The 24696-nt window shown below is 40.1% G+C and overlaps 1 protein-coding gene across 16 annotated transcripts in view; it reads right to left on the reverse strand.

Annotated features, from left to right (window-relative positions):
* Positions 1-24696, reverse strand: part of Sox6 (SRY-box transcription factor 6) — a 618663-nt gene that overhangs the window by 326587 nt on the left and 267380 nt on the right. Inside the window, exon 1 of one of the 16 annotated variants that reach the window (XM_031387979.1) lies at positions 12641-12741. The exons of the other annotated variants lie outside the window; for them this stretch is intronic. Within the exon in view, the coding sequence (XP_031243839.1) occupies positions 12641-12717 (77 nt within the window). The 5' untranslated portion in view covers positions 12718-12741. Of the gene's footprint in view, positions 1-12640; positions 12742-24696 lie in introns of those variants that run through there. 16 annotated transcript variants of the gene reach the window in all.

The following is a 24696-nucleotide window of genomic DNA, read 5'->3' on the forward strand; positions in this document are numbered from 1 at the left end:
CTATTTACAGTGGCACACAAGCTGTCTTTTATTTTACACCCACAAACACAAATGTATATCAGGGTTGCAAATACCAGCTCGGCTGCCAATATATTAAAGCCGACTGTTCATGCTCAGCTCACACCATAACCAGGCTGGGGAGGGAGGAGAACCAGGAAGGCACACCTGCTTCCCAGTCCATGCCTTAGTAAGAAGGTCAATGTGTTGTGGCCTAAGAGCACTTCTCAGGTCATACTTTACATCCTTCTCTGTGCTTGTTTTATTAGCACTCTGAGCTACGTTGTCCACAGAGGAGAAGGCTCTTGTTCTTTTACCAAAGTATTTCCTTTTGATAAGTAGTTAGGCTATTTCAGTTCTCAGCAGTAGCTTTGTTGTGTTGTATTAGTCTAGGACAATGATTCTCAACCTTCCTAATGTAGTTGAATACAGTAACTCATGCTGTGGTGACCCCAACCATAAAATGATTTCATTAATACCTCATAACTCTAATTTTGCTACTGTTATGAATTGCATTGTAGATATCTGATATGCAGGATGTTTGATATGATGCCCAAAGGGCTTGTGACCCACAGATGAGAGCCACTCTAAGTGGTAGCTGTTTGTTTTTTATACAAATATACACACAACTTATTTTTAATGCATAGCTTTTTTAAATTGTTATATTCATATCAGTGCATGTGCGCATGCACAGATGGAGGCCAGAGAACAACTTGCCGGAGCAGGTTCTCTCCTTTGTAAGTCCTACGATTGAATGTAGCTGCAAGAGCCTTTATCTACAGAGCCATCTTGCTGTCACATAGTTTATTGAGTAAATCACAGATTACTACTGGATCAGGTTTACTCATTTTTTACACATAAATACAGTCTTCAACTTAACTGCTTATGCCCTCATTCTTTCTTTCTTTGGGATTACCCTTTCTCATTGTTTGTTTTTAATATGGGGGCGGGGAGAGGCATCAGAGATGCAAGCGGTCGCTTGCCAAGTAATGTATGTGAAGGCCAGAGGACAACTTTCAGGAGTGGGAGTTGAACTCATGTCAAGTTTGCACAGCAAGCATGTGTAGGTAACCTCACCTTGGCACTCTTCCACATCCTAGCAGTCCTCCTTGATACACTTTCCTACAGCAACTGAACTGTACTCCAGGAAGCACAGACTCTCGTCTTTGGCTTGGCAATACCCTTGCTCCCACCACTCTACCCAAGTCACCTGCTTTAGGAATCCATGAATCAAACACACCTTGTTAATTATGGTTTGTCAGCTTTGTGTAAATTCTCATACTTGTTTTGAATATGCTTATATACTATCCATTACAACAGTGTTCCCATACACTCCACCACCCCCCACCCCCGCCCACCATACACTAGGTAGCACCTTACCTAGCTATGTCCCACACAATGAACAAGCAATGTAAAATCAAAATCCTTGCGAAAATGGTCAATTTTGATGTGACTTTACTTTGTTTTATTTTTGCTCTATTATAACTTAAAAATCATTCAAATGAATTGTTTTTTTAATTTGTATTAAAAAAAATATCTTCCTAGTTAAAGACCCTGAAAACAGGGGTTTATAATGGAAGTGCTGACACAACCCTACTAAAGCAGCGCAAATGTTGCTGCTATAATACACAAAATCAAGTTCTATTATTCTCAACTCTCCTCGCTCATGGGATTTTTCTTTGCTGTGCTCCCAGCCAAACTGCTGAAGCATGAAAAATTTAAATGCAATCAAATGTGCCCAATTCTACTTTACTAGAACAAGTGTCTACAGTGGTACAATCTTAAAAGGAAATGCAACAGATTTGTTTGGTGTTTTTTTTAACTGTTTATTTATAATACAGTGCATTGGAGATCAAATAAAAGAGGAAATTACACTCACATGGTACCAGTGTATTGACTACACAGAGCACATTATAATCAGAGAGGAAAACTACATTGTCAACTTATCACACTGGTTAAACAAGATGGTTTTCTGGGGCATAGCTATTATCAAGGAAAACCTCCAAAAAGAATTGTATGTCTTGGGATATATGAAACTCAGTTCCCATCATATGCTCCCTGCACTTGAACTATATGTGTCCAACAGATCAAGTGAATCCTCTTGGATGCTGGACCTTGGGAAGACCTTCCAGCTTAAGATCTGAGGTTATGAGCTTGATGGAGACAATGCTCCAGAGTTAAAAATGTTCCCCAGGACGCCAGCAGGATCTTCTCTATCCAAACAAAGTGACAAACACTCTACCTCAAGTCCTAGTATAATGGTCCAAATCCTTAGGTTATTGCCAAGTAATTCAGTGGTAAATGTACTCTCTGTTCTTGAACAAGGCAGGTGAGGTGGTCTGGGCTTTATAAAACAAGGATGGTGGTGGATATGCATGCACTAAAGCCTCTGCTTCAGAAAGTATGGTACACAGAACCTTTCCAGAACTATTATCTAATATTTCATTGTTTTGATTATTATCAAATAACACTCACTTTTTAGGTATGTTACAGTTATTCAAAAGAATTCTGTGCCTACACATACACATGGGTAGCAATAATGAAGAAAGAGGCTATGAATTTGAAAGAGAGCAAAGAGGAGTGCATGGGAGGGCTTGGAGAGAGGAAAGGGAGGAGGAAATTATGTAATTATATTATAATCTCAAAATAAAAGAAGTAATAAAATCTAAAAATAAAAAAGAAATGCTGTTCTAACATAAAGCAGCACTTTAACAGCTCATTTGCTTATAAGAAAAATGCTCAGTCCAACGCTTACATTCATTTTTCAAAGCTCAGCATAGAGTCATCTCAGTTAGATAATTCATTGTTGAACACTGCACTTGATCTGATTCTGAAAAATAAACTAATTTTCCAAAAAATATAACACAGTGCCTCTCATTTTAAGGAGCGTGAGTAACAGATACATTCAGCTGCCAAAATGCACAATGCCCAGGAACCCTCACAAAGGATTCCAGTTCACCCAGGCTGGGGCAAAGAATGACTTCCAAGCCTTTTTCCTGTGCCTCCAATTCCCACGTTCAGGGATTTGGGAGGGTTGCAAAGAAAAGTCTAACTCTAGACTTTAATGTGAGGAGAGTCCTGAGGGCTGGAGAGATGGCCTGTTTGGTGAGGAACACCTGTTGCTCTTACAGAGGACTTGGATTCAGATCCCACCACTTCTATGGTAGCTAACAACCCTCTATAACTCTAGTTCTAGAAATCCAATGTCCCCTTGTGAGAATTTGTGAGGTCATTAGGCACCTGTATGGTACACAGATGCACATGTAAGCAGAACACCTTATAGATAGAAAATAGATCTTACATTGAAGTTAACTCTTGTAGGACGGGCAGACACACACACACACACACACACACACACACACACACACACACACACACTGGAGAGGCCACCTTTGCTGTCTGTGTCTCTGTCTTCTTTGAAGCCACAATCTCATGTCCTCTCCACTCCATCTCCAAACACCTGTGGGCTTTTACCAGTTTTTCTTTCCTTGTTCATGTCTTAATAAGCAACTGAGGGAATGGAAGGGGAGTGCTGTCAGAGCTACTGGAAAACCTAGAAGCCTATCTTCCTTCTAGCATTTCAGCTCCTCTTTCAGAGTTTATATAGAACCACCAAGATGTGATACCTGTTAAGATACTCACTGATCTGAGCAAACTGGCAAGTTATCAGAGATGAAGCAAATGAAATACACTTAACATATTTCTAAGAAGGGGCTTAAATTAATGGTCTTGATTTCTCTAAGGCCTCTAATTTTCCATACCAATGCACCAAAATTGTCACCAAAGGCCCTCTGAGGTTCTTACAGAACAGGAACTACCTGGAACAGATTCCTCTCAAGTCATCAAAGTTTGTGTCTCTGGAGACTATATTTAGCTGACAATGTTGCTGTCACTTTATATAGCTTAAGTCTGTTCTTTGGACTAGAGCTCATATGTCTTGGAATGCTTTGACTCATGAATTGTTTCTCCTGATAATGTTACATCACGTAACCACCTCTGTCTAGCTGATCAGTATCTGCTAGAGGGCACAGGAAACCCATCCAACGGCTGGTCTCTGATTGACTGCCTATGGAAAACCTAAAATTATCACATTTGTCCCTGTGTATCCAGTTCCTTCCTAAGATCAAAACAACTTGATATCATGGAACCACTATACTTTTTGCTTGATGAAAATAATACTGAATTTTCTCACAGTAGCTGTTGGGAGTTTTGCTCTGTAAAGCCACTACCAGAGAATATAAATAAAACCAGTGGCTTGACAGTCAGATCAAAGCTGAACAATAGGTACTATAAATACACACCCTAACTCAGAGGGTTTTAATCAAGCTCAGCCACTGTTCAGCTCAACTGAAAGACCTCTTCGTGGCTTTCATGAGAGAAGGCTGTCTAAAATAACAGCATAATGAATTTTTTCCACGTGTTCACTTAGAATATCATCTTTAGAGTGTCAGATTCTGGGACACCTCATCTGTTTCTTTCATTAAAAAAAAAAAATCACAGACCAGAGCCACATCCTCTCAAAACAGAAAGTGTAGGAAGCTATCCCTGGACACTGTTTCGTTCTGCCTCTCTTGTCAGTCACTCAGAAGAGGAGAGGGAGATGAAAACTTGATAGTACTGAGGTTGTTCCCAGTATGAAACCTCAAGCATGGCCATGCTGGACAAAGCTATGTGAAGAAGCTGATTTTCTAGGTTCCCCCCAGCTACATAAAGCTATGGGGCAATTCTCTCTGGTAAGGACATATCAGACACATTTTAGACTTCTGTCAAAGAAGAATGGGAAAGTAGAGATGGAGGGAAGAAGGAAAGGGGGCCAGTGTGAAGGAAAGGAAAAGGAGAGCCGTGGTGGGAGGAGCAGGGAAGGGGCAAGAAGCACTGCTTTGTGGTTCATTTTCAGTGTGTCTACTTAATGAAAACCTCACTGCACAGCCCTGAAACCCATCTCCAGCTGGAGAAGCATTTCTGACTTAGCAGAGGTTACGCAAGCATCAAAGCAGTTAAATATAGGTGCCAAATGCATTGCCAGGAGCTCTCAGTTCTGAGTTAGTGTTACCTGACAGCTTAGTGAATATAAAATTACTTGTTTCTCCAATTGAAGACAATCAAATTGTCACCTTCCATTGTAATAATGCACAACTAGTGATCAGCAAAGTGCAAACATAATTACCACAAAGAAAACAAAAAATCAACTCTAAATCTCTCTACAGAGTAAACACACCTATCTGGCTTCCCCCAAAAGGGGTGCATTTTAATCCTGCATGTATGATGAAAGCTCTATGTTATTTATCAGTAAGACTTATTAGTCTTATATCAAATAAAAATGGAAAACAACAAGAAAGACCAATTTATGGGACATGAACCCAAGTATAATATATAGGAGCCCCACAGTATAATATATATAGGAGCCCCACAGCCTTGCTGGCATGGTATAAAGGCCTACAGGTGACATCACGGTGGCTTATAGCCATCACACTCAACAGCATATCCATCACAAAACAGCCTAACCTCTAGAGAGTTCCTTCTAGCCTAGAATCCTCATGAAAGTGGAAAAGAACAGAATTTAACCTCATTAGCTTTTGACTTATCTTTTCCTTAAAAGGGAAGGAAAATGTATATGTTATTTTTGTCTTCTAAATTGGTCTAAGTTTTTGACATTGGAAATTTATCTTCCAAAATTGATTATTTCTATCCAAATTTAGAACTAGCCATGAGTAGGATACACTTCTGCAATTGTTTTTGAGACCTTCAGCACCTGGAATTCTTGCCCAAATCTGGTGCCCAAACTGACTCATTCTTCTGGGGACCTTGATAACTCCAAACTAGTTTAGTTTTAAAATTATGAACATTTGGCCTGGTTTTCGGACACACTGATGATGCCGTAGTCCAGGTAAAACTATTATCATTGGCATTCTGACACATAAAAAGGAAACCTGCTATGTAAAAGCTCTCTTAGCAAAGTAATGTTCTTTTATGTCTAACTCAAAATTTAAAATGCTCAGATTCACATCATCCCCTCCAATATGGTAAAATAAATAAATAAATAAATAAATAAATAAATAAATAAAATAACTTTTCCCCCATATGCTCCTAACTCAGAGAACTTCTTTTCTTCCATCAGTAGTGTCCTTCCTTTACTAGAAAGGTACATAAGTTGCTACAGTCTGATATTCCACTTTTACCTCTCACCTCTGTTCTAAAATGTATCACTTCTAATTATTCAACCCACGAGGAGGAGCTAGGTTTAGCAGGAGATCAGAAAGCCCTGCACCAGGTTAAAGAGAAACAAACTGGGCACCATCAACAGCTCAGGATCCCCTCAGCTGGCATACAAATCAGAAGCTATCAATCTGGTATCTTGCTCCCTGTTGGGACACTTTCTTGAAACTAGACTCTTTATTGAGGACAGGCTTCTTTGCACTCCACTCTCTCCACTCTCTATTACCAGGGAAGAGCAAGAAAGACACAAGTGATCACACAGGCTCAGAAATTCTAAGGGGATGAGCTAGGACAGGAATCGGGGCTCTAGGGCAAGCTCAACTGTGATCTGTAATACATTTGCCATCATCTAGTGAAAACATCATTTTCCTCAATCTTACAATTTTTAAGTAATATAACAAACTTTTTCTTTCTACATGTGACCTTACAGAGTGACAACATCCTGGCTGAGAGGATGTAATCAGGAGTGTTGAACTTCGATGATGGCTAATTTAAGCCATTTCTGAAATTATACACCCACATGGTATTTCTTACAATACAGAGATAATAAGGAATGTTGAGAGAAAAGGTATGCTTTGTGAGAGAAATACTTCCAAGCCCCCAGTAGACATTGTCACAAGCTTCTGTTAAGTACAGGAAAGGAGAAATCATTCCAGGATTTTATCCTTTGTGACCCACAGGCAGACTCACACATTTCTGGCTCCTTAGTACCTGACCCATGTACCACATCTTACAGATGCTCAATGGCTCTGGAAAGAAAGGCAGAGGAAAAGCTGAAAGGGGGCAATGACCAAATAGATCGTTTTCTTTTACTTAGGAGAACAGATACAAGCATACCACTCATGTACCAAGGCTGCTCACCTCTATTCTGTCCCTATACTCTTGATCAAGCATCTTTCTGCTTTATTTCTAAGCCCCATGATTATTTTGTCTCCTCCCAACATTTCTTCCTCTGTGAAGGGCCCCAAACAACCATAAGATTTCAACATGAAGATACACTTTGCAATGCCATAGCAACAAAACTTAAAACTAGGTTCATCAGTTTTCCTCAGCACCTTCCCTTGTTCACACAGACGTAGAAGAGTCTCAGAAGCATCACAGCTGCTCGTTGCCAGCCTGCCTCAACTGTGTCAATCCTCCCTGCTGATGTTTCTCTGGTCCACCTTGCTTGCCATACTTATAATCACCTCAGAACATGGTTTTTCTGTGCATCAGGTTCAAACTCCAGCAATCTACTCTAAACTAGCTTATCTCTTTCAGTTCCTTCCTCTTTCAAATGAATTGCTGCCATTCTGTCTGCCTCCACTGTTCTAATCAAAACACATCAGTAGCTCTCCCCAGGAGACATAGTGAAATCTAAACTCCTGACCCAGGCATTCAAGGCCCCGCACTCAGACCAGTCTGACTTTCCTAAGCCTTTTCTGGGCTGCACCTTCCCTTTCTGCCCTGTGTACACTGGTACCCTCAAGCTCTGTTCACTCTTGCTGTTATGTTCTACCTGGCCCTGTCACTTCCCTCAGCTTTGTGGAGCCAGCTAGGACCATCCCTGGGACTGTGGTCCTAACTCTCAGGAAATACTTTAAGGAAGTCATTCTTACAATGTTTATTCAATATTTTATGCACACAACTTTTTTCTAATGAAAGAATGGTAGACTATAAACAATTGTATAAATTATTCCAACCAGACTATAGAGTTTCCAAGAAAGAGAACAAAATTCCATGTTTCTCTGCATCCCATGGTGCCAACCTAGTACAATATTTGGTATAAAGATGACATCAGTAAATATTACCCAGTTGTTTAAATGCTATTAAATAAAGAGAATCTAGTAGGGTATTAACTAACCAGAAAAACAGTAGCCATGATAGAAGATTTAAAACGAAGCTTCTAAACCTCCACACTCAATTAAGTGTATCCTCTTTACACAGGCCCTGGCCCATTACATTCATTTCAAATTTTAAACATAAGTGCAATTAAAAAGCTAAACCAATCATTAATTTGTATTTCCAGGAACATTAAAAAGATGAACAAATGAGATAGTAAATGGATAGATGATGGTTAGACAGATGGACATTGAAGAAAGTCCCTGCCCTGTGCTCATGGAAGCTCATGTTCCCAGACTACAATAGGAGTTAGGAGACATCACTGTCCTGTTTAATGAGGAAACCAAAGAATAAAACTGCTTATTAAAAAAATAAAACATAAGGCCAAGTGAGATGACACATATCCTTAATCCTAGCACTCAGGAGGCAGAGACAGGAGGATAGGTTCCGGCTCAAAGCTTTCTCAGTCTACATAGTAACTGTTAGGCCAGCTAGGACCACAGAGCAAAAACCCATTCTCACAAGACAAAGAAAAATGAAACAGCACTCACCCAAAGGGCATACCAAGCAAACAGAGGACAGAGTGTGAAAGCTGACAGTCTAACTCCTGGGCAGATCCTGCCAGGGTTAAAGATTTTTGAAATATGAATTATTAGCTATTTATAACTAACACATGAATCTTTCCTTACTAACATAGTCCCTCCATATAGAATACCATTATGAATATTCTGTGTGCATATGTGTGTGTATGTGAGTGTGTGTGTGTGTGTATCTGTGTGTGTGTGCATTCTAAATGCTCACTTAGTTAAACTTTAATCCATTCTTTTCTGTTTTCTTTTAGACCTAAAGTATAGCCCAATGGCAGAGTGCTTTCCTAGTCCTGGATTTGACCCCTAGCACTTCAAAAACAAACAAAAAATAATTTCTAATCCTAGAGTTGGAGGTATTTGATTACTAGATAACTACCAAGAGAAGGGGTAGAGATAAAGTCAGGCAGAGAGAGATGAAAAGAAGGAGAAAGAAGAGGAGAGCTGTGGTAGTTTGAATGAGAATGGCCCCCACGGGCTCATATATTTGAATGTTTAGTTAGTTGTTATTAGTAGAACTGTATGGGAAGGATTATTGAGTGTGTCTTATTAGAGGAGATGTTTCACTGTGAGGTGGGCTTAAGCCATTCCCAGTTAACTCTTTCTCTGCCTCGGGGTTGTTGTCTCACCATGTAAGCTCTTAACTACTGCTCTAGCACCAATGCCTTCTGCCTGTTACCACTCTCCCTACCATGGTGGTCATGAACCCTAACTCTCTGGAACTGTGAGTCCAAAATTAAAAGCTTTCTTTTAAAAGTTGCCTTGGTCTTGGTGTTTTGTCTTGGCAATAGAAATTAACTAAGACAAGGAAGAAGAAGAGGAGGGAAAGGAAGAGGAGGAGGAGAAGGAAGAAGAGGAGGTTGACGAATGGGCCACCTTGACTCTCATTCCAGGTACTTTGACAGCAAAATCAGTTGAGCAACTAACTACAGCTTCTAGTACAGGAGACTGGGAAGTGTTCTGTAGTATCTAAGAACTGTTTCTTAATGTAAACCATCCTTTTCTAGCTTGCATTTCCTGGCTAGCATTGATGACTCACCTATAACAATGTCCTTAAACAGTCAGTAGTGAAATACAAGGATATCACTGCTTATTCATATCTAGGTTTAGAGGAGAATGAGATCCAATTTCTACTCACCAGCTCTGACCTCAGAAGCTACTCTGGACATAGGTCAAAGCTGGAAGCACTTCCAAAGGTATGACTCCTACTGCTATACAAGCTACAAAAGCAGGGGTCCGGACAGCCCTGGGGCCAGGGGGAAGGAGATGGGAGCTCCAGCAATATTCATTTAGACACAACTGTCTCAGCTGATCCCAAGGAAGGCACAGGAACTCAAACAACCTCCTAAAACCTTACTGTGCATGGCATTGCACATACCCTAACTTCTAGGGAAAGAGGCAGAAAAGCTTCAAACACAAGGACATGAATTTTTCTAAACTGTCACTGTCTGTAGAAGCTGAAGAAAGATTTTACCAGCAATTCAGATTTCCACATTTTTAATATGCACAAAATCATCTGCTTTTGCAAATAACTAAAGTGCCACTATCTTGTGTTTTCCCCTCCATATCTCTGCTACTCTCTACCTCCCTTATAGCTATTTGCTATAAATTTCTCACTTGCATTTGCTGGTAGCATATTATCATAAACAGCTCCAGGAGAACATGAGAATCCAATTGTCTCCATGAATCACTGCACAGAATTGTTTTGCTTATCATTATAAAAGTCAAATGTGGCTGCCCACAGCCTTGTATATTAAGAGACTCTTTACTGAGTGTCTAACTGCACCTACCATGCTAAGAACCTCTGGCTTTCCCAAGCTCTAGGGTTCACTGTAAGAAAGAACTAGATGTTATTCACAGTCACAGGCCCCCATCATGAAAGCATGCCTTGAAACTTGTCAAACCTGACTTGAGAGAGTTCTGAGGATGACTTCTAGAGATGCCATATTTATTTGTATCTACAGTGCCTAAAACTAGAAAAACCTTACCTGTCTTAACAGAACCTGCTGCCAGATGGAAGATATAGTATGGTGGGAAAGTTTTGAAAAGGGATTTAAATCGCAGACCTCTCACTTGTGGACTTGAGAAGTCATTTAACTATCTGAGCCACCATATGCCCATGTGTACAAATGGGTCAATTTGTGTGTTTTTAAGAGTTGATGTAACTATTAACCTAATCACTGTGAAAGAACCTAGCATTTAGTAGAAATGGAAAGAATGCTAAATTACTTCAAGTAAAACTTAGAGAAAAAATATTTTGGTACAAACAAAGCCAATAAAAAATCCTTAAAGAAATTCTGAAAGTTTTGAAATTGTTTAAAGTTCCACTCAATGAAAGTTTACTAGTCTCAGTCTATCTGTGACACAATGATAAGTGGGCTAGTGACAAAGTACATTTTATACACACAGGCACACACACCATCTCTACAAAGAGTTACAGATAAGACAGTCTTTACACTGGAGAGACTAGATCCTACTGGCCACACTACTGAGAGTTGTTTCCCAAGGACAAAACAGTCTGGGACTCAGGTTGTCCATTTGGACCTCCCACTGATCATCTCTTTCCTTGATTTTCAATAACAAACAAACCAAAAAAGGTAGTCCGAGAATTTGGGTACCATAAACCATTCATGTTCATTTTCAATCAGTTTTTAAACAAAAATAAGCTTATGGTAAACAGAGCTTCCACCATCAGTACTTACATTAGTTTGACGTTACATAGGAAGTCTAAGCACCCATGTTCCCTGAAACGCATGAGTGCTTTTCAGAGCACACATTTGCTTTCCTTTCAGGGAAACCAATGCCCTGAGCAGCAGCAATACCTGCCCCCACATGAGAGGCTCCCAAGTGTTTCTTGTCTTAGGCCAGTTTTTCTGTTTCTAAATCAGGTCAAGGACCCAGTTCCTACTGATGCTCTAAAGATCTATGCTATAGTGTCATAGCTGAAGTCAAGATGTTTATCCTCTCCCTGCCATTTACTTTAAAGAATCAGCCTGGCCCGTTTGGACTTTTAGTGACTTCATTATTACAAAATAGATGTACTTCACTAGGGCTCAGTCAAAAAACGCTCTTCACTGCAGCTTGCGGTGCCTATTCGAATTATTTGAAACTGAATGCACCAAAAGGATAAACTCGCCTGAGGACCAAGCTCATAAACACAGAGGTTTCTAGAGCAGATGGATGAGAAAAGAAACAAATAAATATTTTGAACTTTGCCAAGCACTACAGGGAACAAAATCAGGGTGTGTGTTACTTAGAAAAAAAAATGTAGAAGAGACAAATAACAGAATAAAAGGGGTTGGAGTGAAAGGAATTACTGAAGCACTATGGTAATGCATTTCTCAGAAGTCAATTTAACTCACTGTGTTTCATATAAAATACCTTTAACGATGTTCAACACTGTGAATCCTGGTAGAACAGCAGCCTTTCTTAGTTAGAATTGTTTATGAGCTTTGACCATTTTAAATTCTTTAGCTAAAACACTCCAAAAATTACCCAGTGGCCTGCTTGTCAGTTGTGTCTCTTTGAAATGTTTATTACGATGAAATATTTCCACTAGAGAAGGTATCTTCACCACTGTACAGAAGGTCCCTTGTCAGATGCAGCCTGCCTTTGAAAACAGGAAGAAGTGGGACACAGATCACTCTTCCTCAAAGAGTTTATGGACGAGTTCTGTGGTTCTTCCTATATAATTATATACCAGGACCTTATAGCATACAGGGAAAAGAAAGTACAAGTTTTAAAAAATCTAATAAATACTACCAAAAAAAAGGTGTGTGTACTAAACCCCCAGGAAAATCAAATCTTAAAAAAAAAAAAAAAAAATTTACAATTCCCTAGGAAGATTACAAATGTCATACAAAAATGCCTTTCAAGTTATTAGTTCAGTACCGTGACATCAGCGGCGGCTCCTCACACACCACCTTCCCACCCAATCAGGTAGGCTTTGAAGTTTAGAAAATTAGAAGGTAAAGTAACACAGTTAAGACCTGTGACAGCTAAAGACACAAATCACTCACACGAAGTAGCTGTTCCTCCACTCTTCAATCCGGCTTTCTCTTGCCACATCAGCCAGAACTTCAGAACTTGAGGGCATACCCCTCTGACACCTTACCAAATCACAAAAACACTAACTGCCAACTAAAAACAAAATTTTTTTTTCAAAAAAAAAAAAAAAAAAAAAAAAAATTTTTTTTAAAAAAAAAAAAAAAAAAAAAAAAGGCTAATTAATTTCTCCTGAGTCCCAGGCTACCAAATGCAGCCATGGCTTTAAACAGCATCTAACCTGCTTAAACAAAGCAGTGTCAATTTTGTTCAACAATTAAGAGTTAAAAGCATAAAAGTCGCTGGGAGAAGTGAAGCCTCCTGGCCTGTGGGGAGATGCAGCACCCACATGCCTTCTGCCACTGCTGCTACAGTTAAGCAAACTTTACAAGCTAGTCAAGCCATCATGCAATAGAGCCTATTTGCTGAGCAACAGTGGAGCTTTGTGGTCGGCCTCACAGTTGACAGTAAGTTATGAGCCCTTTGTGAGCACAGGGGAAGGAAAACAGAGATCGGAATTTGGCAGGAAAATATAATACAGAATTCTCCTGTCTATGGAACCTGAATTTTTGTGAAAACAATCAAGCATTGTTGAAAGAAAGAAAAGCAACTTTGACAGATGAAATATAGAGGGGCCCCTTTTAGGAAAACAGTAAACAAAGCGCCATTGAGGCCAGGTCCATTCTGTCATTTATAAAGATAGCTCCTTCTGTGTGTGAGCGTTTACAGCAAAGAGTTCAGATTCAACAAATCAAGTGTAAAATCGCCCACAGTCCCCACTAGAAAAGCCTGCTAGGAAAAGACAGGAATGCCAAAGAGAAAACCATCACAGTTTTTCTGTGTGGTAGAGAGGATACAATGTGTAGATGGGGTGAGAGGCTCTAAGAGAAGCCTGAGAGACAAGCCAAAAATCTAACAATTGTTAATTATAAAGGGCTAATTTTGTCAGAGACAGGAAAAGAGAAGGACACTGGAGATCACTCAATAGAAATATGAAAGGAAGAAGCCATTCTCCATCATTGTTGGAGAACTATGTCTCTCTTTCTCCAGGCTGGACCTCATGAGGTCATCCTTGGCACGAAAGCCTCAAAACCTTGGGCTTGGTTCTACTCTAGTTTGGCCATCTGGAATGCCAGCACACAGTGCAGTACTTTCTCCAAAGTATCTTAATTCCTCTTTCCAAAAATAGGCACCCTGGCCAGCTTTAGTCACTCAAACTGGAAAATGTACAGCAGAGAATGAAATGAAAAGCATTTTTGTTTCCTTGCCCTCCTCAACCAGAGCTGAGATTTCAGGGTGGGGGAGTCAGGAAAAGGAGCTCCCAACACTGAAGCTCTGACTACAGAGCCTGTTTCTGCTAAGCACACAGTCGCCAATCATCTGGCAAGTATTACCAACCTGAGTTTGGGACATCTAAGAGACTCTTAGACACACATGTCCTTGCAGCCAACACCATCATTGTTAAAGAGATTTTTTTTTTTTAAAGAGTAGATGCCAAAAAAAAAAAAAAAGTCACAGTTAGACTCAATGACACAGGACTTGCACATCATTTGGAAAACATGTATAAAATTACTTGGTTTTTGCTACACCCAGCTAAAGCAACAGCCTCTGCCGTGTGCTAATCTGGAATCAAACCAAGCCACACCTAAGCAAATAATGCTTAGGAGATGCAAAATAATACAGATTCCTTTATTTAGACTACCCAAACAGTTTATTTCACCAACGAAATCCCATAATAACTAGCTACATTTTAAACATTCCTTTTAAAACAAAGCCCACAAAATGCTCACGTGTGCCCATAGGTCAAGCATAATAAAGGCAAGCATGCATATGGATTCAATGCTGCAGCTTTCCTCAGCATTGGCTAATGGTTTCTATAGAGATTGATGTCAATCTCTCTGGCCTTTCTTGTGTCAACAGTAAGTTACAACAAGAAAGATCGTGGCTTTTGCCTTTGATTAGAAGAGGTGTCTTTCTCTGGTTGGCTGAAGGTCACCGCTCTGCAGTATGCACTCACTTATTACAGCTCCCAAGCAGAGTGTATACAGAAAGGAGCTGATTTACTCCCCAAAATGGCCAGAGCCAGATCGAACAAAAGATGTGTCTGACTACATTAGCCAGTTTTCTTCTGAAAGAAATTTGATCCTGATAAAGCATTAAACACAGCACAGAGCCAATAAACCAGGAGTGGGAGGCTAACCTCCCCATCATTTTCTTTTCCTCCACCCCTTTCAAATTATACAATATCAGGTGAATTGTTATATTGTTTTATTGTAAGAGGCATACGCTACAGGAAATTCAGTTTTATTGTGAATATGCTGATGGTTCTGCCCATGACACATATACTGCAGAGCAAAGGGTGTCTCTACACTGGAGAAAAATCAAAGATGAGGCACTACTGACAGACCACCAGCTTTTGCCAAAGTTATAAACTAGATAATCTGGGAAATAGTCCACCAGAGGAAAGAAAACTAGTGGGACTTTTAAATTAGGCTTCTTTTTGAATGTTAGAAAGTTTGTAATTGTGTACTGAAGGAAAGGGACCATTGTTTGACCTGACGGAGAAAGGAAAATACAATGTTCCTTGCTGTTCTGAATTTTTCATACAAAACAAGATCTATGAGACAGTGTCTTTATGGTAATCCTCAGACTTTGGCTAACCACCTGAAAAATCATCAGCCCTGAACCCACCACCTCCTTTATTTAGCATGCAAAAATTTACTGCCTGTTCCACATCATGTATTGTCATGACTCCCAAACTCAGGTATATAACACTGTGATATCTGGTATACATGTGCCTCACCAAGTGACAGAATTTAACCAGATGAGTCCATGACTTGAAAACTCACAAGTCAAAACTGCATTTTATACACCTTACCTACCAAGGAGCAGAGCTTAGCAACTGTGCGGTACTGAATGGTTGAGTGGGACCTGTGGCTTGCTGCCGTGCAAGGAAGGTCAGAGTTTACCACACCTCAGGCTGCTAGCCTTGGATAAGAGGGACTGAATGTGGTATTTGAAATATAGTTTCTATTAACATTTTAATCAGATTTAAACTGAGTAAATGTAAGTTGGGGACCATTTGCCTTACAAGAAATAGCAAGAAATAGAACTAGAGCATAAAGCACTATAAGACAATATACGTAGGCAGGTGCTCTAGAGAAGCACTTTGAAAACCCCAAAGAGAAAAGAGCACATTCTGGAGAAATCAGAGGTGGCACAGAAGTCCCAGTCAGTGGGTTCCTGAAGCATGAGTAGAAGTTTGTCTGGTGGAAAAAGGAGATTCCATAAAGTATACCCTGGAAAGGCACCTTGGGAAAACAAACATCAAAGCAGCAGAGATACAAGATGTCTTGAGAAAGTCTGGAAAGGCAGGACATCAACAAAGAAGAAAGGATTTCAGTGCTGTCCAAGCAGTAAGGATTTATCCTCTGGGAGATAACATGTTGATGAAAAAATTTAACCAAGGGAGCAGTGCGGTCAAAATTCCTGGTAAGGAAAAAAATCCCTCAGTGGCCTTAACAAGGAAGGCTGGGTCAAGGCACACATGTGTGTTTATGCTCCTGCTGTGGTACATATGTGTGTCTAGCTGCCCTTTCCATATCTGCTCCTCACTGCTCGGCTGGACACACGGTGCCAACCAGTTACTCTACCTCCACATTCTTCCAAGCCTCTGTGTTCAGAGTCTCCAGCCACTGCTGATAAATACTGTTGAAAGAAGACAGATGAAGAGAAAAGCAGAGAAAAGGAGACTACAAATAACAGCCAAGAAGTTATCTGTGAGAAAGCAGAGCTGCAGAAGAAATGGCTGATGCAGTGGCTGGGGTTTGACTGCCTATCACGCTCTGAGCTCACTAACTATCTTCACAGCACCTCATTACGTCTCCAAACAACTCTGCAAGGGACCCACTAATCAATCCCTTTATACAGGGCCAGACAAGGGGTATACATCTTTCCTCCCAGCCCTGAGAAGTCTGAGGCAGGAAGATACAGAGTCCAGGGCCAGCCTGAGCTATACAGTCTCAAAACAACAATAAAGAAAAAATTGAACTCATTTTCAAATGATCCATGTTAAGCTCTAAAGTAGTTCAGTAGCTTGGCCTTGGTTGTGTGCCTGAGATCTTACTCGCACACTTTCAGCTGGTGGAGAGTATAGCAAATGATCCTGAATCCCAAGTATAAATCATACCAAAAGCTACACTAATCGCTTTGCAAGTGAAAGTATCCTTGTGCCCACTTTACAGATGAGAAAACTGAAGTTTCAGGAACTTAAGTAACTTCACTGTAACAACACAGGAAGTAAAATGCAGCCTCCTGTCCTTGCTCTGTTTGGCATCAGCTGTCCACTCCCAACACCTTCAGCTTTCTATACACCTCCCTGTTTCCAGATCTACCATCCAAGCTCAGCTGATAGCTTGACTTCTCCAGAAGCTTTTCAGGAAAGTATCAATCTTTCGTGACTTTCCTATTGCAACTATTTATATAATAGCCATTTAACTTGATCAAGATAGAGTTATATTTATTTCTTCTTCTGTTTGTATGCTGTGCTCCCCCCAGACAGCTAGCATTGAGATACATCCCTGGCAGGATCCTTGGGCAATCTGTACCATCCAAATATACCATGCTTCACAATCGGCCTCCAGGAGGGTATAAGAATTGTATCCTGGTGAGGTGTAACCTCTAAGATAAATGACAGGTTCCTAGCTACATAAACAAGGTGTAGGATGACTTTAGTACTTTAATAATAGGAAGACTTTCAGAATGGTTACAGAAATAATAGCTAATTCTCTATATGAATGTATATAAATTCATCTGTCATATAACAGAATGATATAGGTTCTTCAACATTATCTTACAAAGGAAACTGAAGGAAATAAGGAAAACAAAAAGAACTAAGCAATCTGTCCAAGTTCCACTGGACAAACCCACATGTCTCACTCCAGAGTCAGCATGTTCTTAACTACTTTTCAACACTATCTCTATGTATTGTAACTCCATGTTGCTAGAACATATTGTTCCAACATTGAGCAATTCTTATACCTTAGGAAAGAATGTAAAAACATTCTTTGCTCCTGCTGCAAACAGTGTGGAGATGTGAAAGGACGGGTGGAAAATCTAAACAGCGGGTATCAAAAGAAACTGCTGGGAAAATAAGAAATAAAGAAAATGAGATGTATTCCTCTTTAAGAAGGACGAGAGTGTGCCAAATATGCCATTTTTGAGCAAGTGAATTCTAAAGCAGCCATATCATCCTCTCAGGAAAACACCAAATCATTATAGCATACCTCAGAATGAGCAATCATATAGCATACCTCAGAACAAGCAATCATATAGCATACCTCAGAACAAGCAATCATATAGCATACCTCAGAACGAGCGGCCATTGTTCGCTAAAAACTGAAACTCAATACCAGATTCTGTAATCCTAAACCAGCACAAGGCACCCTCCTCAGAACTGACACACAACAGCTGTGAGGGGGTCAGAGCAGTGGCCTGGTGGAGACACCAAGGAAAGCCTGAAGCAGTGCTGAGCACCAACTGGCTTCTGCTTGAGGTGGTTGTTGCAAAAGTCAGAAGAAAACCAGTCTCACTTCAGACAAAAATCCCTAAGAATTCAGAAGCTGGAAAACAAAAATGACTACACTTTGTGTTTAGATAAATTTATAGTTTACAATTTTCACATCCCATATATATACTATTTCCTCTACTTTACCCAGTGTCTCAGTAGTTAGTCTTATCACTACAAAATCATCATCTACAGACAAAGTTCAGAGAGGATGATATCCCACATCTCCACGGGTAGAGGGCGGAACTGAGAGTAAAATCCATGTCCCCTTAAAAATAAAGGAAAACAACAAAATACCACTCCCCTTTTACCATGTGGTCCTCTTGAAGAAAAGAATGTGAGCCCCTGCAAAAAGCTACTGAGACTGAAAAGTACACAGTGGCCAGACCAAGCCAGGTCCACACCTTTTCCCTTGAGAGAATAATAGCAAGCAATGAACACTCCACTCCAGGCTCTGCATACCCCCTGCTCCCTAAACTCACTCCTCCCTTCCTCAGACCTTAAGGAACAGTAGGGCAACAGAGCATCACCATAGCAGTGTCACAGACACAGAGTCCCGGCTGCTGCTCTGCTCAGAAGAAAACTAGAATGGTGAAAATGCAGCCATGTCCCCGTGTGGAATGACACTCTGACTCTGCAGAAGGAAGTAAAATCCAGCAAACATGTACAGAAACACAATGGGGTACCTAATACTGCTTAAGGAAAAGGGAAATCAAGAGAGAACCTGACAGTACAAGCAGAGAAAGCTATCCAGAGCTGAAGCCTTCTACACCACAAACATTCTCTGGAAAACAGAGATTAATATGTACATTGACTCTTCTCAGAATATGAAACTTTTCACATTCCTGTAAGGAGCAATCACACATCACATATCTCATTCGGAAGTTGCCAGAGTGGTAATGGCCACACAGAACAGCCCAGAGCACCTATCTCTCTTATCATGGAGATGCCCATAAGCTAGGCACCTTGCCAGTCTAATGTGTGAGCCCAAGGCAGTAGATAAGAAAAGTGCACCCTAACCTAAGTGTCCTCCTCACTATTCTCCTATTAATTAATCGGTAAATATGGATACAGATGTACATGGCACAATTCTGGAGTCCACGGATAAAGTGGGTTAAGTCACTTCCATAGCAAGCTAAGTCCAAGTGAAGCCAACTCCCAGATGTCTGTCCCACCGCTAACAGACAAGAGAGTTTATGAATTGCACAGTCCATGGTGGAAAGGCACTCCTCACAGTCAGGAAAGAGGACCTTCCAGCCTCAGGATCTGACATCTGGTCTGGTGACCTAAAAAAAAGTGTTTAAGTAAATAGAGACAAGCGTTGTTTGAGATGTAGAGGCAGATTCCCATTGTTAAATAAATGCCCTGTGGCTAGACAGAGGTAAGTGGAAGAGATAAATTCTGAAGCCCAACTAGAGCTAGTTTATAAGCTCATAAATGGGGAGGGGCTTTTTTCTTAAAAACAGATTAAGATCTTATTTTTGAGGATTTCTGTTGCTAAAAGTTATTTTTGGTAATAAGTCTCTATATCTTTGCTTATTCTTATCAGAAACATAATTTAATTTTTCAATAATTGGCATCAAGAGATAAGTATTGAAAGATTAAAGTACACATAAAATTCACCTAAAACACCCAAGCTGACAGCCTCAGCTACATAACTAACTTAAAGCCAATCTCCATGAGTCCCTGTCTCACAATAAAAAATAAATAAATAAGTAAACCGAAACAAGTTGTCAAACTCTACTATCTTGCTTGCCAAGTGAGGGCCGATCAGAGAAGGGAAGCAATTTGTGCCAAGTCTACAGTTACTTCATGGTGGCCCCAGCACAAACACCAAGAGTAACCATACCTACCCACTACAGAACCAGGCTTCCCTGTCACTAGTCAGTAGGAAGTATTCGCAGATCCTTTACTCCACAGTTTGAAAAGATACAATGCTACTAGCATGCAGTATTTGTAATCATTACCTATAAGAAAAGTTTCCCTTTCAAACCTAACTCTTTTTTTTCTCCCCCAATCTTCTCCATTCAATTAAGCTGGAGAATTTTTAAGAGCTCTGAAACCAAGGCCCTGGCCAAGCAGACTCTGGCAGGAATCCATTACACTTAATCCATAACAATAATACCTCTATCTGAATACCCTTTCCCTGGGGACAGGGGCAGGACTTGCAGGATAAGCCCCACCCCTACCCCAAGGAAATTTCCGAAGAAATTTTTAGGGAAAGAAAATCTTCCTCCTTAGCCTGGCTAACGTAATATTTTGACACTTGTACAGTCACAGTTCTCTCTTAAAGTCAGCATCCCTGGAGATACACAGCAGAGATCGAAAAGGATTGCCAAACATAAGACAAGACATTTCTAGGTTTGTCTCTGAGAATTGTTTGACCTGGAAAATCAACACCCTCTCTGTCTGTTCTACCCATCTGTAAATAGGGATAACAGTTTCATAGAAACCAGGTAGAGCCCACAGCTTAACAGACATAACATTAATGGGAAAGGTAGAACGCATGTACACACATGGAAAAAAGCAGTGAGAGTAATATGACTATTATTACTCAGAACTACTACCAAGTTAAGAGATCAGGAAGCCGTCTTGCATAGAGTTTAGGAAAGACTTAAGCATCGAGTCACAGCAAGAATATCAACATAGAGACATTAGATCACCTTAGTAAGAAACTAATCTTCTGCAACCTCAAGAGGTTATTTAAATTTCTTCAGCCTCCCCTTCCTCGGTAGAATGGGGAAGGTTTTACTTTAGAACTGCTACAAAGAATAAGTAACAAAATTAGGCAGATACCTTGTATTATCTAGAATGTTAATTGGCATTATCAAAAATAAATATTTCCTTCTAGAGAACTTCAAAACCCTGGCCTTCACTTAGCATTCTCACTATATCAACATTTGAAACATTTGTAATATAAAACAGTAAGAGCACAAACATCATTCCAGGGCTTGAAGAGATGGCTCCATGGGTAAAGTGCTGGCTGCCCAAGTGTAGAGACCTGAGTTTGAGTTCTCCGAACACACATAAAGCCAGACATGGTAATGCATGCATCTGTAATCCAGGCCTCCTGTGGTGAAATTGGAAGCAGAGACAATTGAAGGCCAGCTAGCCTTCTGTATGTAGCAGCTGGATGTACCTGATCCTGTCTCAAACCATGGAGGAGGCTACAGAGCTGACATTCAAGGTTGTCACCAACCAGCACACATATGTTATACATACAAATGTAAACACAAGCAGACAATAGCACTTCTGATCAATATAGAACAAGAAAAACTAGAACACTAACTAATTAACATACTAGCAATTGGGCAGAATCAGTTTTCTGTTACTTGTCCAGCACTGTACACATTTCAGATTCTGGAAGTTTCAAGCCTTCTTTATGACTGTAGACTACAAGGGTGTTATATTTTGTGAAAATGCTAGATGCATGGATGTCTTAGTCCTGAGGTAAAAAGATATGTTCATCCTAGCATATATGTGTATATATATATATATATATATATATATATATATATATATATATATGTTTGGTGCCATGTTAACACCTATTGATGATGTTTGTGACTTTCTATACCTCTATGTCATTCTTTGTTTTCAATAAAAACATGAGCAAAAAGCCCTCAGACTAATGGATTCAGACATTTTCAGACACAGCCCTAATTCCCTTTCATGAGATCAGGAGCAGGGACATTTCTAGTGGTAGACATATGTGGCACAGACATGAGATCACACTCTGAGCTTAACAGGAACATAACAATCTACTCATTGTTTACACTGTAACCCACAGGGCAGCTGGGAATCACATCCAGCCATATGCAGAGCTGAACAAGTGGTCATGACTTCATTAAAGCCAAGCCTTAATGCACACAGTTTGGATGGTGTACTCAGGGGCAGGCCTCTTGCCCTAGGCTGCTCTGAGTCTAGCCAAAGGGCCCAAGTGGTTGTTGCAAATGTCCTCTGGGATTAGACTGTTCTCTTTGCCAAGGTTTCATCTGCCACCCTTCCCACTTCCCCGTTCTCCCACACAGTGTTTAATCAGCTGCTAGGATGGTTAGAGAGGTCTCTCCATTCTTACCTCCTGACATCCTGCAAAGAGAGCCAATTATAAAATGATCTACATACAATTCCACCAACCTACACATATAGAAGTGCTTCTTGTGTCATAAAGAATGAATTCAAGTAGAGAAAGAAATGAAAAGGATTTCTTACTTAATCTTTCCCAGTCTATGACAGCTATAGGGAACATTATATCCAATTTGCAGACAAGAGACTGATATTGAGAAGGAACACTGCAAGCAAATTGCAAGACGAAGATTTATATCTAGGACTAAATTTGCTGTTTTTATTATTCAGTGGCTCAGAGAACAAATTACTTCATAAGCTATAGCCTATCACAGTTCCTTTCTACATCGGGCTCTGTACAAATTTACCAGGAAAATGTGCTCTTGGCGATGAATCACTGTTTAACAGAGCAGGGGCTCTGCTGTACATTGGTGTTACTGTCTACAAGATCTCCATCTGGGTTTTGTGGCTATTGCTTTGGGTTTGGTGTTTATCAGTTTGCAATGCTAGGCCCTACACACAGGAAGGGGGTCTACCTCTGAGCTATAGCCACAGCCCTGCTTTTTCTGTGTCTTTTCCATGCCAAACCCACTATCAAGATAAAATGTAACATAAGTACCAAGTTTTCAGGACTAGTATGAGAGATATTAGACCATCAAAACACTTGCAACCTTCACCAAAATGCAGAGCCTTCTTACACCTTCTTAAAGCCCTAGGTGGGAATTAGGCATGCGGCATATGTCTGTAATCCCAGCATTTGGAAGGCTGAGGCAGGAGGATTACAGAAACTCAAGGTTACTTCCATTACATAGTGAAACAAATAAAATAAAACTTCTTATAAGGATGCCCACCATTAGTATTATATATGTATAAGCATATAAATATATATATATATATAATTACAGTATAATCTAATATTTTGTACACTAAATTTTAAAACAACTAAAAATTCCACATGTTGAGTTGCATGTCTCTGCTTATTCTAGTTCCTATTACTTCCTTCCACTCACTTGCATCCAGTCTCTCTGGCCCTCACCCCTGTTCTGTAATAGCTGGGTTCATATCAACCCCTCCTGGGTGGGGGCGGTCTCTGCACTGGCAGCTCCTCTGCCTGGAATTCTGCTTCCCATATGCCTGAACACTTCCTCTTTCTGTCTTCATTTCTTGTTTTATTCTGCCCCATAGAATTTCTTTTCCAGTCTAGAAGATATTACTTTACTTTCTGAGGTTGCCTTTCTGTTGTTGCCTGTTTCTCTCTAGAATGTAAGCTCCTGGGGGCTGGGTTTCCTCTTTTGCTCACAGATGTGTCCCCAAGGCCATGGTAGACATCTAGTATGTGTTTAGTGAATGCCTGATAAGAAACCCTACATTCCAAAGAATGAGTGGTTACATGCACAGATGGAAATACTGTGCAACACACATCCTAAATTCATGTGCATGTAGTCTTGACTTCACTCTGAACTCCAATAGAGACCATCATTACACAGCCTTTCCTACCAAAATCTCACACTTAACAACCCAACACCATCAGGTGTTGCCTAGCACTCTAAACAGCCTGCCTGCTAGGACTCACTCATTCTTATCCTACTAGCTTTGAGATCATACTTGACCTTTGTGTCTCATATTGTCTCAAAAATCATAAAATAAAATAAAACATAGCTCATGGAAATTACATAAAAGATTAAACTATAAAAAATAAGAAATAAAAAGATTAAACTATGCACCATGCTTACACATCTTCAGCAAGGTATCTTATCCAGAGATAAGTATGATCTTAGCTGTCATTATTATGAGTATTTGTTAAATGACATATGAAACTCCAAGCTCATTCATTTATACTAATTTAATTGGTTTTTATTTCTTCCTTGATTGGTCAATATACAAACGTACCTAGGACAAAAATTTCTTTAATTCAATATTTGATTAGGTGGTTGATTGATCTATTTGTGTGTGAGCATGTGTGTGTGTGTGTGTGTGTGTGTGTGTGTGTGTGTGTGTAATGTGTGTGCCTATTCTGTTTAGGAGCATGAGGAAGGCAACCTCAGCTGTAATTCCTCGGATATTACCAGTCCTTGTTCTTTTGGGTTTTTTTTCTTTTTTTATGTTTGTTTGTTTTTAACATTCTATTAGTTAACATATCTATTTAGTGTGTGTTTATATCCATGTATCCTGGAACAAGTATGGTGGAGAGAGACACTACTAGTGTGGATTCTCTCCAACTATATGGGTCCCAAGGACCAAACTCAAGTTGTCAGGCCTAGTAACAATGAACTACCTCGTTGCTCTGACCTTGCTCTTTAAAATAGGCTTTCTTATTAGCCTAGAACTTGCCAAGTAGGCTAGGCTGCTAAACCTGCCCAGAGATCCAACCTGGGATTGCAAGCAGGTACCACCATGCCA

The sequence above is a fragment of the Mastomys coucha genome, unplaced genomic scaffold (assembly GCF_008632895.1).
Source record: "Mastomys coucha isolate ucsf_1 unplaced genomic scaffold, UCSF_Mcou_1 pScaffold21, whole genome shotgun sequence".
NCBI classification, from domain to species: Eukaryota; Metazoa; Chordata; class Mammalia; order Rodentia; family Muridae; genus Mastomys; species Mastomys coucha.